The sequence below is a fragment of the Corylus avellana genome, chromosome 8 (genome assembly GCF_965113065.1).
Source record: "Corylus avellana chromosome 8, dhCorAvel1.hap1.2, whole genome shotgun sequence".
Classification (NCBI taxonomy): domain Eukaryota; kingdom Viridiplantae; phylum Streptophyta; class Magnoliopsida; order Fagales; family Betulaceae; genus Corylus; species Corylus avellana.
The window spans coordinates 7,407,294-7,423,956 of NC_142497.1; the positions used below are offsets into that span (position 1 = coordinate 7,407,294).

General features: G+C 35.5%; 2 protein-coding genes across 3 annotated transcripts; both read left to right on the forward strand.

The window, feature by feature from the left end:
- The first annotated feature begins 3,718 nt into the window (after positions 1-3,718).
- Positions 3,719-8,373, forward strand: LOC132164707 (elongation factor 1-beta 2). The gene is made up of 6 exons (XM_059575259.2): positions 3,719-3,905; positions 4,026-4,142; positions 4,257-4,338; positions 7,447-7,567; positions 7,778-7,891; positions 7,996-8,373. The coding sequence occupies exons 1-6, from the start codon at positions 3,820-3,822 to the stop codon at positions 8,157-8,159; spliced, it is 684 nt and encodes a 227-aa protein (XP_059431242.1). The 5' UTR covers positions 3,719-3,819; the 3' UTR covers positions 8,160-8,373.
- A 5,250-nt stretch (positions 8,374-13,623) lies between these two features.
- On the forward strand, positions 13,624-16,198 carry LOC132164503 (putative E3 ubiquitin-protein ligase RHC1A). Of its 2 annotated transcripts, none has more exons than XM_059575024.2 (2): positions 13,624-13,815; positions 14,644-16,198. In XM_059575024.2, exon 2 carries the CDS (start codon positions 14,720-14,722, stop codon positions 15,722-15,724), a length of 1,005 nt encoding a protein of 334 aa, XP_059431007.1. In that variant the 5' UTR covers positions 13,624-13,815; positions 14,644-14,719; the 3' UTR covers positions 15,725-16,198. The 2 variants fall into 2 exon arrangements, with proteins under 2 accessions (XP_059431007.1, XP_059431008.1); XM_059575025.2 differs by having other exon boundaries at positions 14,651-16,198.
- The last annotated feature ends 465 nt before the right edge of the window (positions 16,199-16,663 follow it).

The window sequence follows — 16,663 nt, forward strand, 5'->3', positions numbered from 1 at the left end:
CATCCTGCAATTACCTTAATAAATCTACTGCCGCTAGGTCATACTCTTTTAGTATAAATCACTAATTTTAACAATCTAAAACCGTGAATCATATGGCACAAGCAAAAGCATCAGTAATGCATAATAGAGAAGAAAGAAATGCATAAGATACTATGATGATATTTTGCCCTTATGATCTGCGTTGTTAAGGTGTTAGGTATTTTAATAAGTCTACACCCTTGCTTGGCTAACAAAGCCTTACTAAAACATGATAAATCTCGGAAACCCATTCTACCCCTACACTTAGAGGCTCCCATCTAACTCCAACTCATCCAATGGATTCGGGATTCATTATTTTGATGACCCAACCAAAATTTCTGCATTAGGGAATTAATTTCAGAACATAACCCCTTTGGAAGTTGGAAGACGCTCATGTTATATCTCGGCATTGCTTGGAGAACGGCTTTTACGAGGATCTCCTTTCCTGCTTGCGAGAGAAATTTCAATTTCCAATTCTGCAACATCTTCCATATTAGGTCTTTGATGCTTTTGAAGGCTTGTGTACGAGATTTTCCCACTAGGGCTAGAAGCCCTAAATACTTATCATACCTGATCTGTGTCGCTAGTATCCCTAGCACCTCCAGTATTCTCAATTTAGTTTCAGATGAGGCATTCCGGCTAAAGAAAATAGATGTTTTTTCTTTATTCAATTTTTGTCTCGAGGCAGTTTCATAAATATCCAAAATCCGGGTCATCCAATTCCAATGAATGACGATGCTTTGCAAAATAGCAAGTTGTCATCAGCAAAGAATGAATGATTAATCCAAGGCCCCCTCCTAGATGTTGGCACCCTTGAAAGCACCCCATCTCGTGCAGCTTTACTCATGAGAGAACTGAGAGCTTCTGCATAGATAAGAAATAAATATGGGGATATGGGATCTCCTTGTCTAGTCCCCCGTGTTGGGGTAATGCTCCCCATTGGGTTCCCATTCACCATAACTGCATAATTGGTTGTTGTCACACACATCATTATGAGTTGGATCCATCTATCGTCGAAGCCCATGTGTTGCATAACCGCCTTCAAAACCCCCCCCCCCCCCCCCCCCCACTCCACCCAATCTATGCTTTGCTCATATCAAGTTTTATTGCCATGAATCCTTCGTTCCCCCACATCCAAGAGTGCATGGTGTGCAAAGGCTCATATGCAGCCAAGATGTTATCCGTTATCAAGCGTCCCGAGATAAAGGCACTTTAATTTAAAGAAATTATCACTGGGAGGATCATCTTCAGCCTATTAGCCAGAACCTTAAAGATAATCTTGTAAAACACGTTACAAAGGCTAATAAGTCAAAATTCAGTTACATATATGGGATTTTTAATTTTAGGAATAAAAGCAATATTCATGGAATTAATCTCTCTATTCTTAAAACCATTATTCAAAGAGTGCAATACAGCTTGACTAACTTGGTCACCAATCGCAGCCCAATTTTTTTGATAAAAAGAGGCCGAAAACCCATCCGAGCCAGGTGCCTTAAGTGGGGTCATCTGGTTCAAGGCATCACACACTTCCTCCATAGTGAAAACTTGGAGCAGCTTGCGGTTCATCTCCACTGTCACCTTGGGTTCAAGAGCTTGAAGACATTCGGATGGATCGCCCCTTGCGTTAGTTGAGAATAGATTGTTGAAGTAATGGACAAAAGCAAGTCCAATATTCTCATCTCCTTCCCAAACCCGTCCATCCGCATATGCAATTGTGTGGATAAGGTTTGACTTTCGTTTTTGGTTCGCACAAGCGTGAAAGAATTTTGTGTTTCGATCACCCTCCTTTAACCAGTTTTCCTTCGCTCTCTGTTTCCAGTGAATATCTTCCTTCTCCAAAAGGACGTGAAGGTCCTTTTGAGCTTGTTCACCACGGTGTTGTCTGGGGCCTCGTTCTTCTCTTGAATTTCATGTAATTTTTGGGTCGTTTCTCGTATCAAAGAATCAGCTTGCCTACCAGATTTCTCCAGCCATTCTCACAGGCCGTATTTGCACTTCTTCAATTTCTCTTGCACATTCTGCCACATACCTGTATGTGGCCTCTTTATCCTCCATATTTGTTTGATAACGTCTCGACACCCTTGTTCCTTCTCCTATTCAGCTTCATAACGGAAGCCCTTCTTGCATCCACGACCCACACTAATGCCTTAAAGAGAAATGTGAACTGGCAAGTGATCTGAGCTCGTCGCCACTCCGATGAGGATGTCAATAGCCGGATAGGCTACACTCCATTCCCGATTAGCCAACACTTTGTCTAACTTTTCCTGGGTAAAAGCCCTCGAGAAACCAGTTCATGCAGCTCACAGTGTTCTAGCGTATGTTTAAAAGCCTCCATCAAATGCCTTGGCCGACCTACTCCCCCATATTTCTCATAAAGATCCAATATTTCATTAAAATCCCTTGCACAAAGCCAAGGCATAGGTTCGAAAGTTTTTAGATGACGCAGTAAGCTCCACACTTCACCACGTTTGTGCGCTTCAGGATGACCGTAGAACCCCGTGAATTTTCAAGGTGGATCTTTGGGGAAAGAGATAATCTTTGCATTAATATGTTGTCGACTATAGTTCTGTATCTCGACATCCATCTCATTATTCTATAACAAGGCCAAACCACCACTCCTACCTACACATTCAACCATAAACAAGCTACTAAATCTCAACTTGTGTTTTATTCGTTCCATTTTATTGCTTCGAAGCTTGGCTTCTATGAGAAAAACCAAACCGAGTCTCTTATCATTCACCATCTAGCAAAGGTCCCGAACTATCCGAGGGTTCCCAAGCCCTCGGCAGTTTCAACTCATAATACTCATGTTGGTGGGTGGAGCTAGCACCCAGCCTCCACCATCCCCGAACCAGATAATTCTTCCTCTGTCTCATCCCACAGGAACAAAGAACTCCCTGCATGATGTTTTGGACTCCTCTTAAGCCTGTGGAAATCAGACGCCCCCTCCATATGTAGCCTCCTCTTGTTTTCTTTTGCCTCCAACTTCTGGAACTTGAGTATTAATCAGAGGAACCTCTTGTCGAACCCTAGCCCACCTTTTCCACATTTTTACCACCTCTACAGTTTTTCTTTTCCTCACCTTTGAACCGCTACCCCTATTCCTTGACCCCTCCTAGATACCTATGTTACCTTAAGTGCTCACTCTTTTTTTTTTTTTTTTTGAAAGACTGATATCATTTAGGATAGAGAAACTTGCTCAGTAAGTACAGCCTGGGTAATACAAGATAGGAAATTCCCAAACCATATATGTGCGTGATTGAGAGAAAGAGCTCACTCTTAATGTGACGGTGAAAGTCACAATTGAATTCCAAATTCAATGGTGTGTTTATCCAAAATTCAATGATGATTTTCACTATCAAGAATGCATGTAACATTTTTCTTTGAAAAATGTATTAGTGGTGGGGCCACATATGAAAATATGTTTGGATAATCGATAGTTAAGAAGAGTTTTTATGACTTTATTCCTTTTTAAAATGCACGGCTTTAAAGGCCAAACTATAATTTAACCAAATACTTAGTCGAATTATTAAACTTTCAAACAATTCATTTTAAAAAATTATATTTTTTAAATAATACGTTAAATCACAAACTCAATGAATATACATACCTATGTTGAAAAGCAAAACAGAAAGCTTGGAAAATGGAATATCCTTCTAGGGTTTGAGAATAATATTAACACTATAAATATCTTTCAAAGGGACAAGAACCCTTCTCTTTGGACTGAGAGTTGTTAAAGTTCCGCCTACACCCACGTTCGCTCTCGCTCTCATTCACTCATCTGAGATCAAATCGAATCCAATGGCCGTCACCTTCTCAGATCTCCACACCGAATCAGGCCTCAAATGCCTCGACGAGTTCCTCTCTGGCAAAGCATATATTTCCGGGTATTAATCTTTTTTTTTTTCTTTTTTTAAATTTATATATCTGTGTTCATTTATTCTCCAATTTGAGACCGGTAAAACATTATTGTCAAATGTCAATGATTTTGGTCGTGGGGTTTTCAGAGATAATCTGACAAGGGATGACATAAAGGTGTACGCCGCCGTTTGGGAGAAGCCCGGAGACTCCTTTCCGAATGCTAGCAAGTGGTACGACGCCGTTTCGACCCATCTCGCTACAAGGTTTGTTTCCTCTCTCTCATTTCTGGCTTTATTGTCTGTTGCTGTTTTACTTTGCTCTGTCATTTGCTTTTAGAATGACGCATTGTTTTTGTTTTGGTTATTTGTTATTGGCAGCTTCCCTGGGAAAGCTGTTGGTGTGAGAGTGAGCGGCGGCAAAGGTGCTCCAGTTGATGCTGCTTCTGCTGAGGAAGTTAAGGTGTGCACTGGATTGCTTTTCTGGTTGCCTTTTATTCGTTCGTTTGGATGTTTTGTGATAAATAAATTCTGTGTATATGTTTTTGAAGACTGCTCGCATGTTGCCATGATGGGTTGTTCTCTGTTATCTCACTAACAATGGGAGCAAATCTGAGATGCCCATGGTTGGATCTCTCTGTTTGGATTTATGTGTTTTATTCTTTTGAGTTTATCTTCATGGGTGGTGTTTTGCAGGCTGTCAAAAAGTAATGAATGCTTTTCTATGTGTGTGCGCGTGAGTTTGTGTCTTATTTCCCTTGAATAAGATTGAATACATACAAATGAGAATAAGTGGACCTCCTGGAATTTCATTCCGAATTAAAGAATTCGGAATGAATCAAATCTCCCCAAGTAGGATTTGAATCTACGACTAGTAAGTTATAGGCCGACCGCATCACCACTGAGCTACGGAAGATTAGATCTCATAGAGTTTAATTCCTGTTCTCAACTCAGCTCGAAGTTTCCTTTGTAATTCCGGGAACTTCTTCATAGTGGCTCCGTTCCATGCCTCATTTCATAGGGAACCTCAGCCCATGATCATTTTGAGCTCGAAGTTTCCTTTGTAATTCCGGGAACTAGGCTCCGTTCCATGCCTCATTTCACAGGGAACCTCAAAGTGGCTCTATTTCATTATATTTCATCCATGTCCCAATTCCTTCATTTAATATCCCTTTGGCTTGCCTGAATTGTTAGCAATTTGGGCAAATAATGTGAGAGACTCTATATGGACCCACCTACTTGGTTAGGTGGATAAATGTGATCTTGCACTGAGTGGAATGAGCCCTTTTAAAAAAAATAAAAATAAAAATAAATGTAAGAGCATTTGAGCTGGTTCTTTTGTCGTAGTTCTTTCTTTTTCCTTTTTTGTTTTCGTTACGATGGAATTTGTCACCCTACCCACCTTCGCAACTTGCTACCCTACTACTAGAAAAGGCAAATCGGAATATGAATGCTGTAATTGGATGGGAAAAGTGTGGCTGCAAGTAGTGTTGGTTGCTCCTGAATTTTGGTATGTCTGTGAAAGTGGAACAAGGTTTTAGAACTTTGTGCCATGGTTGAATGTGGAGTCCAAAACCCATTATTTTAATGGGAGCTGTGAACAAGGTTGTCTGTCCTTGACTTCGTAAATTTTCTACCTAGTTGTGCTGGCCAGGTTGTCTGAACAAAGGGTTGTATAAATTGTAAACTCATGGAGCTGTTTAAATTGAATCATATCATAATTCTCTCTCTTCAACAATGAAACTTTCCTGTTCATCTGTTTTAAATTGAATAGTTGCTTTTGACTAGATGAACTGAATTTTTGGTTCTGTGTTGAAAGTATATTTGAAAGTGTGTTTGATGTAGGACAGAACTTCTGACACCAAAATTAGTGTAGAACAAAAGATGTGATACCAAATCTGATGTACGAGAATTTGGACAGAAACTTGTTTTAGGGTTTAGGACAAGCTATGGATAGGATTTTGGTGGGAAAATGCTAGAAAATATTAGGGAATATTGATTTTTTTTTTTTGGATATAATAGAATGGTAGGATTTGAAGATTAAATAAAGAAGAAAACTTGGATCGTGTTTTGTAAACATGTTTGGAAAGTATTTCCTTATTCAAACACTAAAACACACTTTTCAAAAAATAGTTATCAAACAAAACAAGTAAAAAAATCGAAAACACTTCTCAAAAAACAAAATACTTTTTAGAAAACTTTCCACTTATAGGAATATTTTGAGAAAATACGTGTTTTTTTTCAGGCATTTTACTTGAACAAAATTAAAGAAAACATAAAGAGGTAGCCACGCTGTCACCCACCACAGGACAAAGGTAGCTGCATGGTCACTCCCAATGGGGAGGGGTGGCCATGTAGGCACCGCCTTTAACACCCCAGTCTTATATTGGGAAGATAGGGAGTAACCCACATAGAGTGGGATAATTTATAGAGATAGTAATGAGTGTTAAGTCTCACATTGCTTAGTTACTAGATGAAAATGGACTTTATAAAGAATTCTAAGGAACCTTCAAATTGGCTAGTCCTTTTGGGGTAATAGCGCAAATGTGGCTAGCGTTTTTCTATAGGTCGTTACAAATGGTATTAGAGCCAGGTTGTATTGCGCCGTGTAGTATTGTCAGCATTGCATGACGTGGCCTTGACGAGGACGTTAGGGGTAAATGGGAGAGTTTGTAATACCCCAATCTCATATTGGGAAGAGATTAGTAGCCGACATGGAGTTGCTAGTTTATAAGAGTTGCTCATGGGTGTTAAGTCGCACGACCGCCCTGATCTTTTACTTTTTTTTGTTTCTAAATTATTTTATGTTTTGAAAACCTGTTTCAGAAAATCAAATCTAATATTGGTTTGGAATTCAAAATAAGATTGCTGGAAACTAAAAAGAAAATTGAAAGAAGGAAAAAAAGAGACAACCCTAGGCATCACACTTAGTTTTTCTAAGCATCTAACTTAGGATTTCCCTGGCATCACACCTCGAAGAAGGGTTGCATCACACAATCCTCATCGCTGAAAGCTCCATAGCTGTCTTCTTTATTCAACCATCATAAGAAAATAATCCTTTTTACATTTATATGTATAGGTATCCAATACCTAATACTAATGGACTTTAGATTCCTTGGGCTTAGACTGCTAAAACCCACACCAAATAACTAGCAAAACCCATAAATAACCCAATAACATAATAACCCAAAATAAGACTTAATGGATTAAAAGTACAAATGATGCCAATAAATAAAATTATAAAATACCCTTGACTCTTAAATTTAGTTTTTACTAAACTTAAACAAAATTGACTTCTTGTTCCCTGCATCAGTGTAGGAAAAAATACTTCTGGTTTTGATGATTGTGTAAGCGTGTTTTTATGCATTATGTTCATGTGTTGTTGCATGTCTGTGGTTGTGTTTTCCAATCCACCTATATCATCTGTTTCCATGAGAGTGACTCACCGGTTTTGCTGTTCCAGGTGATGTTGAAAGCAGTAGTGTGTCTATTGTTGAGTTTTGTACTTGTCCTAAAAACATTTCTGTCATCTTCAATCCAAGCACTCCTCATGTTCATATGAAATTTTCAGGATGCTCCTGCTGGAGATGATGATGATGATCTTGACCTCTTTGGTGATGAGACAGAGGATGATAAGAAAGCAGCAGAGGAGAGGGAGGCAGCTAAGAAGGCATCCTCCAAAAAGAAAGAGAGTAAGCTTTATTTATAAGCTGTACGATTTACTTGAAGTGCTTGTCAAAAATAGATGATAAATAAAGCTGCTTTATGTTCTGCCATACAGCTTGACATGTTAAGCCTCATCTTTTGGCTGGAATCCTGAAATGATCAAATCTTAAGTGGGACTGTTGCCTGGAGTATTGTTTATGCCTGTGTTTTAACCTTTTAACATTTAATCATTATAGGTGGGAAATCTTCTGTCCTTTTGGATGTGAAGCCATGGGATGATGAGACTGACATGAAGAAGCTGGAAGAGGCTGTTCGGAGTATTGAGATGCCTGGTCTCATTTGGGGAGCATGTAAGTTTTAGTTTTTTTTATCAACAATTTAAACTTTTGTTGCTTCTTCATGATGCTTAACAATGCCCTAAAACCTGAAATGCTATTTTGTTGGATTTGTATAGCAAAATTGGCTCCGGTCGGTTATGGGATAAAGAAGCTGCAGATCATGCTTTCAATCGTGGATGACCTTGTATCCGTGGATTCCCTAATTGAGGAGCGTCTGACGGTCGAACCCTGCAATGAATATATCCAAAGCTGTGACATTGTTGCCTTTAACAAAATCTAAGAACCATCTTACTGGGCTGCAGCCTGCAGGGTTGCTATCTTCATTCGGCTATTTTTTGTTTTAACATCATTAGTTGTCATTTCCTACTACTGTTTTTGTTTGGTCTTGTGCTTTTATTGTGGTTCTCTTTCTAGAATTGTGAGAGATGAAAAAAATGAACATTTGAATCTTAGTAGAAGCCTTTGTCGGCATATATGGGATTGAGTAGCCTCTATATATTTTCTTCAACTCCCCCCACCCCCCCCCAAAAAAAAAAACATTTATTCTCTACCCCTCTTTTTTTTTTCTCCAACCCAACATTTTTTCCATTGTTACTAACTTTGTTCCATTGTCAAAGCTTTGGAAATTTGAAATTTTATTTTTAAATAGAGTAAATTAGATATTAAAAAAAGAAAGCATTTAATGTTGGGACATTATCTACGGAAAATATGAGAATTGATCATCCCCATTTTATTCGAATCAGAGAATATTTAGTTAATTATAGTAGATAAGTATTTTTGTTTTTGTCGCAATAAGTGAAAAGACAAAAATATTTATTTATTATAATTAACTGGATTTTTTTTATTTATTTGAATTGGACATTTGGAGAGGATCATGTCCAAAATATGATTATTTTCTCTCAATCTCACAAGACTTTCACAATGAATCCATGCTGCTGCTGACTTGGTATTTGAACATGATTTCCATTGGGTGCTACAAAAAAAAAAAAAATTCAACTTGAATAACATTTGTTTATGAGCTTAGCAAACCTAGTGATTTTTTAGGATGGGGTTGTACGGCAATGCTGACTTGGTGATTACGTGAGTATTACATATGTAGAAGATGTCAGCATTGTTGTACAATCTGGAAGATGCTTATTGAAGAAGAGCATGTACGTGGCATTACATATGTAATCGAGCCGAGTAAACTAGGTACATATGCGGTTAGGGTTGCAATCAACTTGGCTTGACTTGCAATCAACTTGACTCGACTTGATTACAACTTTAATTGCATATGTACGAGAAATGCACATGTAGCAAGTTTCGAGAAAAAAAAGAGGGGAGAAACTTTCACCTTTATGTCACGTCAAAACACTTTAATTAAAGCAATTTGATTCAGAAAATTTTGATGACATGGCAACATATACATCAATTTTGATATGTGGCTTAAAGATCTGGTGAAGTTCTAGAAAATACCCAAAAATTTTAAAAAAAAAAATTAAAAAAATTAAAAAATCAAGACTCTATCAACGAAAGCAATGGTTAAGCAAATAACAAAGAAGGTACCAAAACAGTCCATTGCTTGCGTTTACCCACGCGTTTATAATTGGTCATAGGTTTTGTTTTTGTTTTTTTTTTAAGAAGCACTTAATATAATTGGTCAATTGGAATCTATTTCATTGTTTATGGCTTTATGCTTTGAATTTGTAATTCATCACAAAAATGACTAAACTTTTCTTCTTCTTTTTTTTTCACAAAAATGACTATAAACAAAATTATTTTTATTTTTTAAGAAAAAAGGAAAATTTTCCCCACACTACTTTTTTGTTAAATTTATTAAGGGTATTTTTGTCATTTGAGGACATTTGACAATTTTTTATAGTTTTGAAGAATATTGTCTCAATTAAAATTTTGTAAATATTATTAATTAATTGAGTGGTTGTTTGAAATGTTAGTTGAAAGAATAATATGTATCGTGTAAAACCAAAAAAACAAAAAAAAAACAAAAAAAAAACTGTCACTATTACAATCATTTTAATTATACAAATTTATTAAATAATGATAATCTTAGAAAAATTCCAGTGGCGGTCGTTGCCGTTGCTGACACCGTCTTGAATACTAGACGCGGAAGTGGTCCTTGGAAGAGATGAAAATGAAATGGCGCGTAATTAGAAATGTCTGATTATGTGAGTATGTTCTCTCTCCAAAGAATTTTATTTGCTGCATAAATATTTTATTTGAAGGCAAAAGAAGAAGATTGCCCTCACCAAACAACAAACGAAATGGAAAACCAGAATCTAGTACTTTATTATAATTCCTAGGACTTATAAAGTGGGAAATGTTTACATATTTTACAGGTCCTTATTTTTTGAGGTGGCAATAATATATCAATGACAATTTTTACTTTGTACTTGAGAATAAGTTAAGGAGTGATGATTTACATCACGCCGGTAGTGCACGCCTGACTAATTTTTTTTTTTATATAATTAAAATATTAAAATATTATATTTTAATATTTTAAAATATTATTTTAGCCGGGTGTGCGTGAATAGTCATGCAGCCCAGCGTGATGTTTATCATCACTCTAAGTTAAAAGTCTATTTGAGATTGCGTTTAATAAATAGAGCTTTTAAGTTAAAAAAAATATTTTTAAGTCAAAAGCTTGCTAAAAATGCGTTTTGGCCATTAAGTAAGTGCCTATTTGGGATTGTGTTTAAGTAGTCTAAAAGTGCTTTTAACACTTAAAAAATTTATTTGAAAAAAAAAATACTCGTTAGGTTAAAAAAATTAAAAGCCCTTTTAACGGTCCAAAAAGCCTAAGGTCCTCCTGTTTGGGATTGCGTTTGAGAAGCCTAAACGTGCTTTTAACACTCAAAAAATTCGTTTAAAGAAAAAATATATTCGTTTAGTAAAACAATTATAAGCGCTTTTAAGGGTCCAACAAAACCTAAAAAATTGTCAAAACGCACTTTTTGACAAAAGCTTAAAAATGAAGCTTTTGCCAAAAAGTGTTTTTTAATTTAAAAGCTCTATTTCTCAAACGCAATCTCAAATATGCTCTAAAAATTACTAAAACGCACTTTTGGCAAAATCATAAAAATGAAGCTTTTGCCCAAAAACTCTTTTTGACTTAAAAGCTCTATTTTTCAAACGCATTTCCAAACAGACTCTAAATTTTTTTTTTTAAAAAAAAAAAAAAAAAAAAAAAAAACATTTTTGGAATTTTTTACCAAACATGATAGCTTTTATTTGCCACGGTTTTTTAAGTGTTACAAGTATTTTTTAAGCTCTTTAACGCAGACTCAAACATGCCTTAAAAGCTCTTTAACCAAAAAAGATTTGTGATGTCTAGTGCTTCGTATACATTTTGAAGTATTAGCAATATATAAATATTCAAAATCAAATAAAGAACATTTTAAGATAATTATATTTTTATGTTTTATCTTCTATTATCACGTTATTCAAATCAGTGCATATAAATTAAAAGGGGGTGATTATTATTATTATTATTATTATTATTATGTTTTAAAAATAGAGGTTAAGATATAGGCAAAAGAACCTGATAGAAGTTTCAACCTAATCCATTTAATTAAACGGATCAAACCCTTAAGTTTTAACCCAATAATTTCATACTGGGTTCATGTCTAGTCAACATATTATGTCAAAATTGTCAGCTTTAAATGTTGCGTGTTAGAGTTAGATCGTATTAAAGCATGTCCTACTTACGGATCCACTTGGCGTTCCCATGAATTTATTATATGATGGTTGCCGAGAAGCCTAATATTCTAACGTCACCATCCCATGGGGTTGTATTCCTTTAAATTGTTAATCAAGGTCAACTGAAAAAAAAAAAAAAAAAAAAAAAAAAAAGGGTTAACTATCTTGATTTTAATGTACAAAAAGAAAAAATAAAATAAAAAGAAAAGAGAATAAAGATACTCGATGAAACAAATCTTACATCAGGTCAATAATATTGAAATAACATGTGTTTTGACAAGAGGGGTTTTTTTAATTTTTTTTTTTTTTTTTTATCGTGTTGTATAAAATATCTGTTAAGTACGACAACAACATGCACCAAATAGAATTAGTTGAGCAAGAAGTTTCAACTTGATTTATATAAGACTTCCATTTCAACTAAAAAAAAAAAAAAAATTAGGTGAGCAACGGGTTTTGAGAAGATAAATGAGAATAAATTGATTGATGTGATGTAAAGTATAAAAAAATTTAATTTATTTTTTTAGGAAAAAGTAAATAAAGTTGATTGTTAATGGTGAAGAAAATATAAGAAATCTTTACAAAACACAAATAAAATAAAGAAACTTATCGGATAAAATTCAAAATTCACTTGAGAAATAGGTTTAGTTAGTTAATCGACAAAAAAAAAAAAAAAAATTATAACACCTACCAAACCGAACCAATGTCGAAATAGTATTTTTGTTCCGCCTATTAACTGTCGGAAGTTAATTGTTGGTTTAATGGTGGTTGGTAAGCTGTTGGTAAGCGATAAACGGTTAATCTGTCTACCCCTGATATATGTTGTATTTTTTTTAATGGTCTAAATTTTTTTATTTTAAAGTTTTTCTTGGGAAAGAGAAAGAATAAAGTTAACTTTGAATTGTTAAACAAATTACAACACGTATTTTTCTTAACAAACACCTTCTTTTTTTTCTTTTTTATTTTTCTCTTATTCAAAGCGGGAGAGGGGAAACTTTACAACACCTAAGCTAAATCAAAAAGAGAGGGAAAAAAATAAATTAATTAAGATGTTTACTTTATTAATTTATTTTTCTTTTAGAAGTGTGACGCATTCCTTTTTTTTTTTTTGTAAATTTACTCTTGAATCTACTGCCCATATGTGTGTTCACCGAACAAGAGACAAAGAATATATATATATATATATATATATATATATATATATAAAAGGTTTCCACCTGTTCGTTGACCCAACTCCCATTGGCCTATGTAAATTGAATTCAAATAACCTATGCAACAAATTGACTTGACCTCGTAAAGTCACGGTTCTTATACTAGGATTTTTTATTTAACTCAAATTTGTAAAAATTTAATATTGTTTTATTTAACGTTGTAGCTTACTTCACGTAATAAATATGCTTAATTAAGTCTTAAATTTTTTTGAAATAATGTGATATCATTACAATTAACTTGTTTGACAACTCATTCTTTTTTAATTTCTAATTTTCATCTAAAAATATTAAAAAGAGATTTGAGGTAAGAAAGTTGGAAGAAATCAATTGACATGATATAAAAAAATAAATTGACTTTTGAATTTTGTGATAAAAAATTTAAAATAAAGAAAGTTGTTTGGTGAAGAAATATTTACCAAACATATTCAAACTCATTTATTCACATTAACAAAACTTTTTTTTTTTTTTTTCTCATTTCTTCTCTAAAAAAAAATTTGTCAAACACTCTTAAATCTCAATCATAAAATAATTCGGAGATATGTTATTTAGTAAAATCTGATACGACTGCTATACAACTATGATCATATGACAGTAAAAATCAGTTATTAATTTTTTTATTATTATAAGCTCTTGTCGATCTAAATATTAATTTTTACTGTCACGTCATTATCATTTAAGATATTCAATCTTTAATGCTCGTTAAAGAGAAGAAAAAGAAAAAGAAAAAGAAAAAAGATATTGAGAAAAGTTAAGAAAATATAAAAGCAAAGCATCTTTATTTCTTCACATTTGTTTTTTAGGTAAGTTTCTAGAATGGTATATTAAGGCTTTATGAGAAGGGGACGAAGGATATTTCCAAGTGATCGACTTTTCCGAAAATGATTAGTAAGTACAGAGAGTGACGCGCCGAGACTGGGTCTTCCTCGCTTTCCTTCTCTGATCACTTTTGATCGTAAATTAGGGTTATAAAAACAGCACCATCAATCCACCTTCACCTTGACCTTCTCTCTAATTCACTCTCCTTGTTCTTCGGTATGTACGCTTTTCATCTCGGCGCTCTGTACAACTGAATTCTTAGAACCTTATTTATTGTCAGGAGTTTTCATTTGATGGATGAGAATTGATTTGGGTTTTTTTATTGCTTTGTCTCTGAGTATTTGATTCCGAAGTTTAAGATCAGGGTTTTGTTTGTGTAGTTTTTGGTCAAGAATTTATCTGTTGATTTGTTGTTGATAATTGTGATATTATTCGATGATTCGTATTTGTTTTGCTTTTTCGGGGGGGTGTTGTGCTGGTGGATATTGCTTTGAAGCCAGGTTGTACCTGATATTCAGATTATGTGTGTCTGTGCATCAAAGGCTCGATGGGTTTTTTTTTTTTTTTTTGGGGGGGGGAGGGGGGGGGAGGGTGGAGAATTTTGCTTTTTTGCAATTCTAGCAATTGATGTGTTACTATGCAATTGATATTTTACTAATATCAATTGATTGAATTGATATTGCCAATGAGCTATAGCTCAAATGACATTTCCTTTCCCAAGAAAGGGGTGGGGGTTGTGGGTTCAAAACTTATTGGCTGTATGTGTAACTTATCAAAAGTGCTATATGACCAATAGTATGACTGGACTTGACCTTTTTGGTAGTGATATAGCATTCAGCGGTTATCTTATTGTTCTTGCTTTAAGTAATTATTGCTAGAGTTTTGCATTAGGTGTAAAAATTTATTAGGTTTGAGATTTCTGGCCTGGTGCACAGATGGAGCGATGGTTATATAAACTTCTACTTTTGTTGGGCTTCTGTTACTTTTCAATGTTTATAGCCTTTTTTGTTGTTGAATAGATTGTTATTGATTTTCTATTGCCAGGGTGCAGAATAAACAGGCATTCAGGACTGAGATTGAGGTTTGGTATTACGATTCATTCGGTAAAAAGTAAAAACAGATGTCACGTGCTGGATACACGCACTGGTGCTACCAATGCAGGCTGCGATTCAGGCTTGCAGAGGGAGAACGTTTTTGCCCTCGCTGTGATCAAGGCTTTATTCAAGAACTTGGTGAGATGGAGGACTTGGCACCAGAAGATGTCTTTCCTATTCCAGCAGATCATTCTCATCAAATACCTGATATATTTGAACTTATGTCTAGTTTGATGAGGCAGAGAGGTCCTAACCCAAGATTTGAACTTGAACTTGTGGATGTTATTGATTCTTTTATGAGGCAAAGAATGGCTGGAAGAAACCCTAATTTTGATGTTAGAATGAGATCTGGTTTGGCTCCTGAACAGAATTGGAGTGTTTTCGGTCCTGATCCATATTGGATTTTCAATCATATTCCTGATTCAGTCTTCTCTAATGGCAGTCCAAGAAGTGGCCGTAGGCAAGTTGATATCGGTGACTACTTTATGGGCCAAGAATTTGAACAACTGATTGAACAGCTTTCTACGAATGAGCAACGGGGTCCAGCCCCAGCACCTCATTCTTCAATTGATGCAATGCCCACTATTAAGATTGCACAAGCACATATCCGCACTGACTCACACTGTCCAGTCTGTAAGGATAAATTTGAGTTGGGCTCTGAAGCGAGGAAGATGCCATGCAGCCATATTTATCATTCTGATTGTATTGTTCCTTGGTTGGTTCAGCACAACTCATGCCCTGTTTGCCGCCTTGAGCTGCCTCCTCAAGGGATTGATAGTGCTCGTGGTAGGCGAAGTAGGGTGGGAGGGAACAGTGCCAGCAGCAGTAGCAGTAACTATGGTAACAACTCTGATGGTTTAGAGAATTGTCCACAGAATCATGGAAGGAGGACTCCATGGTCGTATTTGTGGCCTTTCCGCTCTTCAAATTCGAACACCCGCCATCATGCTGAAAGTAGAGGAAGCAATTCCTCAGCCACTCATGAACAGAATAATGAGATGAGTTACTCTGGACGACCTTTTGAATATTAAGGCTTCATTTGCTATTCTTGTCATGTTCACTTGACATGCCAATTAAAGCTGGTAAATGAAGTAGGTGTTGTAGAACTGGTTTTCGAGTTTGGTTTATATCAAACTTTACTATGTAAATGCATGGTAATCGGACTCAATAGGAGTTTGATTACGTTGGCTCTTTTGTAAATGATAACGTGCTCGGTGGAGTAGAGATGGTTTTAATAATTCGAACTATGGTTAGAAAGGAATGAGAGATGCTTTGAGGATTCTGAAAGATCCTTGGAGGAACTCACGGCCTTTTTCTTCTATGCGCTATACACTTGGGCAGCAGCTTGGCTGGCTCCCTTAGTGATTAGTTATCTTGATTTCCTTGTTCTTTTCTTTTCTTCTAGTTAGACGTTTTCCTTGTATACTTCCTGTGTACTAGGGTTGTGCCCCTCTGCGCTTTTGATATATAAATATTACTTATAAAAAAATAATAATAATTCGATCTGATTTATGCAAAGTGAAAGGTGCTTTTTAGCGTCTCTTTCATAAAATGATGGTGTGTTTATAATTTCATTGTATTGCTAAGTCAGCTCCATTCATCTGTCCTTGCCTTTATTATCTATAGCTTGCACATTTTGGATCATGGAAATTTTGTTTCATGGGTTTATATTGATGATATGATGTTGATGTGGATGATATGATGTTGATCTTGAAGCACTCCTTTGAAGCCTTTTATACCTGCCACTTGTGAATGGGTCATAGGGTGGACTTGAGAGTCGAGCTGTTCACGAATTTTCTCCTAAGAACAAAATTCATGCTCATCCTCTCTTCCATCTATCCTCTGTAGGTTTTGTAACTTGTTATGTCACATCATTTCATACTCTCATACCCAGTGCACAGTGCTCAGTCTAATGGGTATATGTTGTCATCAATCTTGGCTTTGACTGTTCCACCTTTGGTATGGATGCA

Excerpts from the sequence above, each read along its gene's own strand:
- LOC132164707 (XM_059575259.2), top strand. The coding sequence starts at position 3,820 with ATGGCCGTCACCTTCTCAGATCTCCACACCGAATCAGGCCTCAAATGC. Across the intron at positions 4,143-4,256 it reads TCGACCCATCTCGCTACAAG|CTTCCCTGGGAAAGCTGTTG; the intron begins GTTTGTTTCCTC and ends TGTTATTGGCAG. Across the intron at positions 7,892-7,995 it reads TGGTCTCATTTGGGGAGCAT|CAAAATTGGCTCCGGTCGGT; the intron begins GTAAGTTTTAGT and ends GGATTTGTATAG.
- LOC132164503 (XM_059575024.2), top strand. The coding sequence starts at position 14,720 with ATGTCACGTGCTGGATACACGCACTGGTGCTACCAATGCAGGCTGCGA.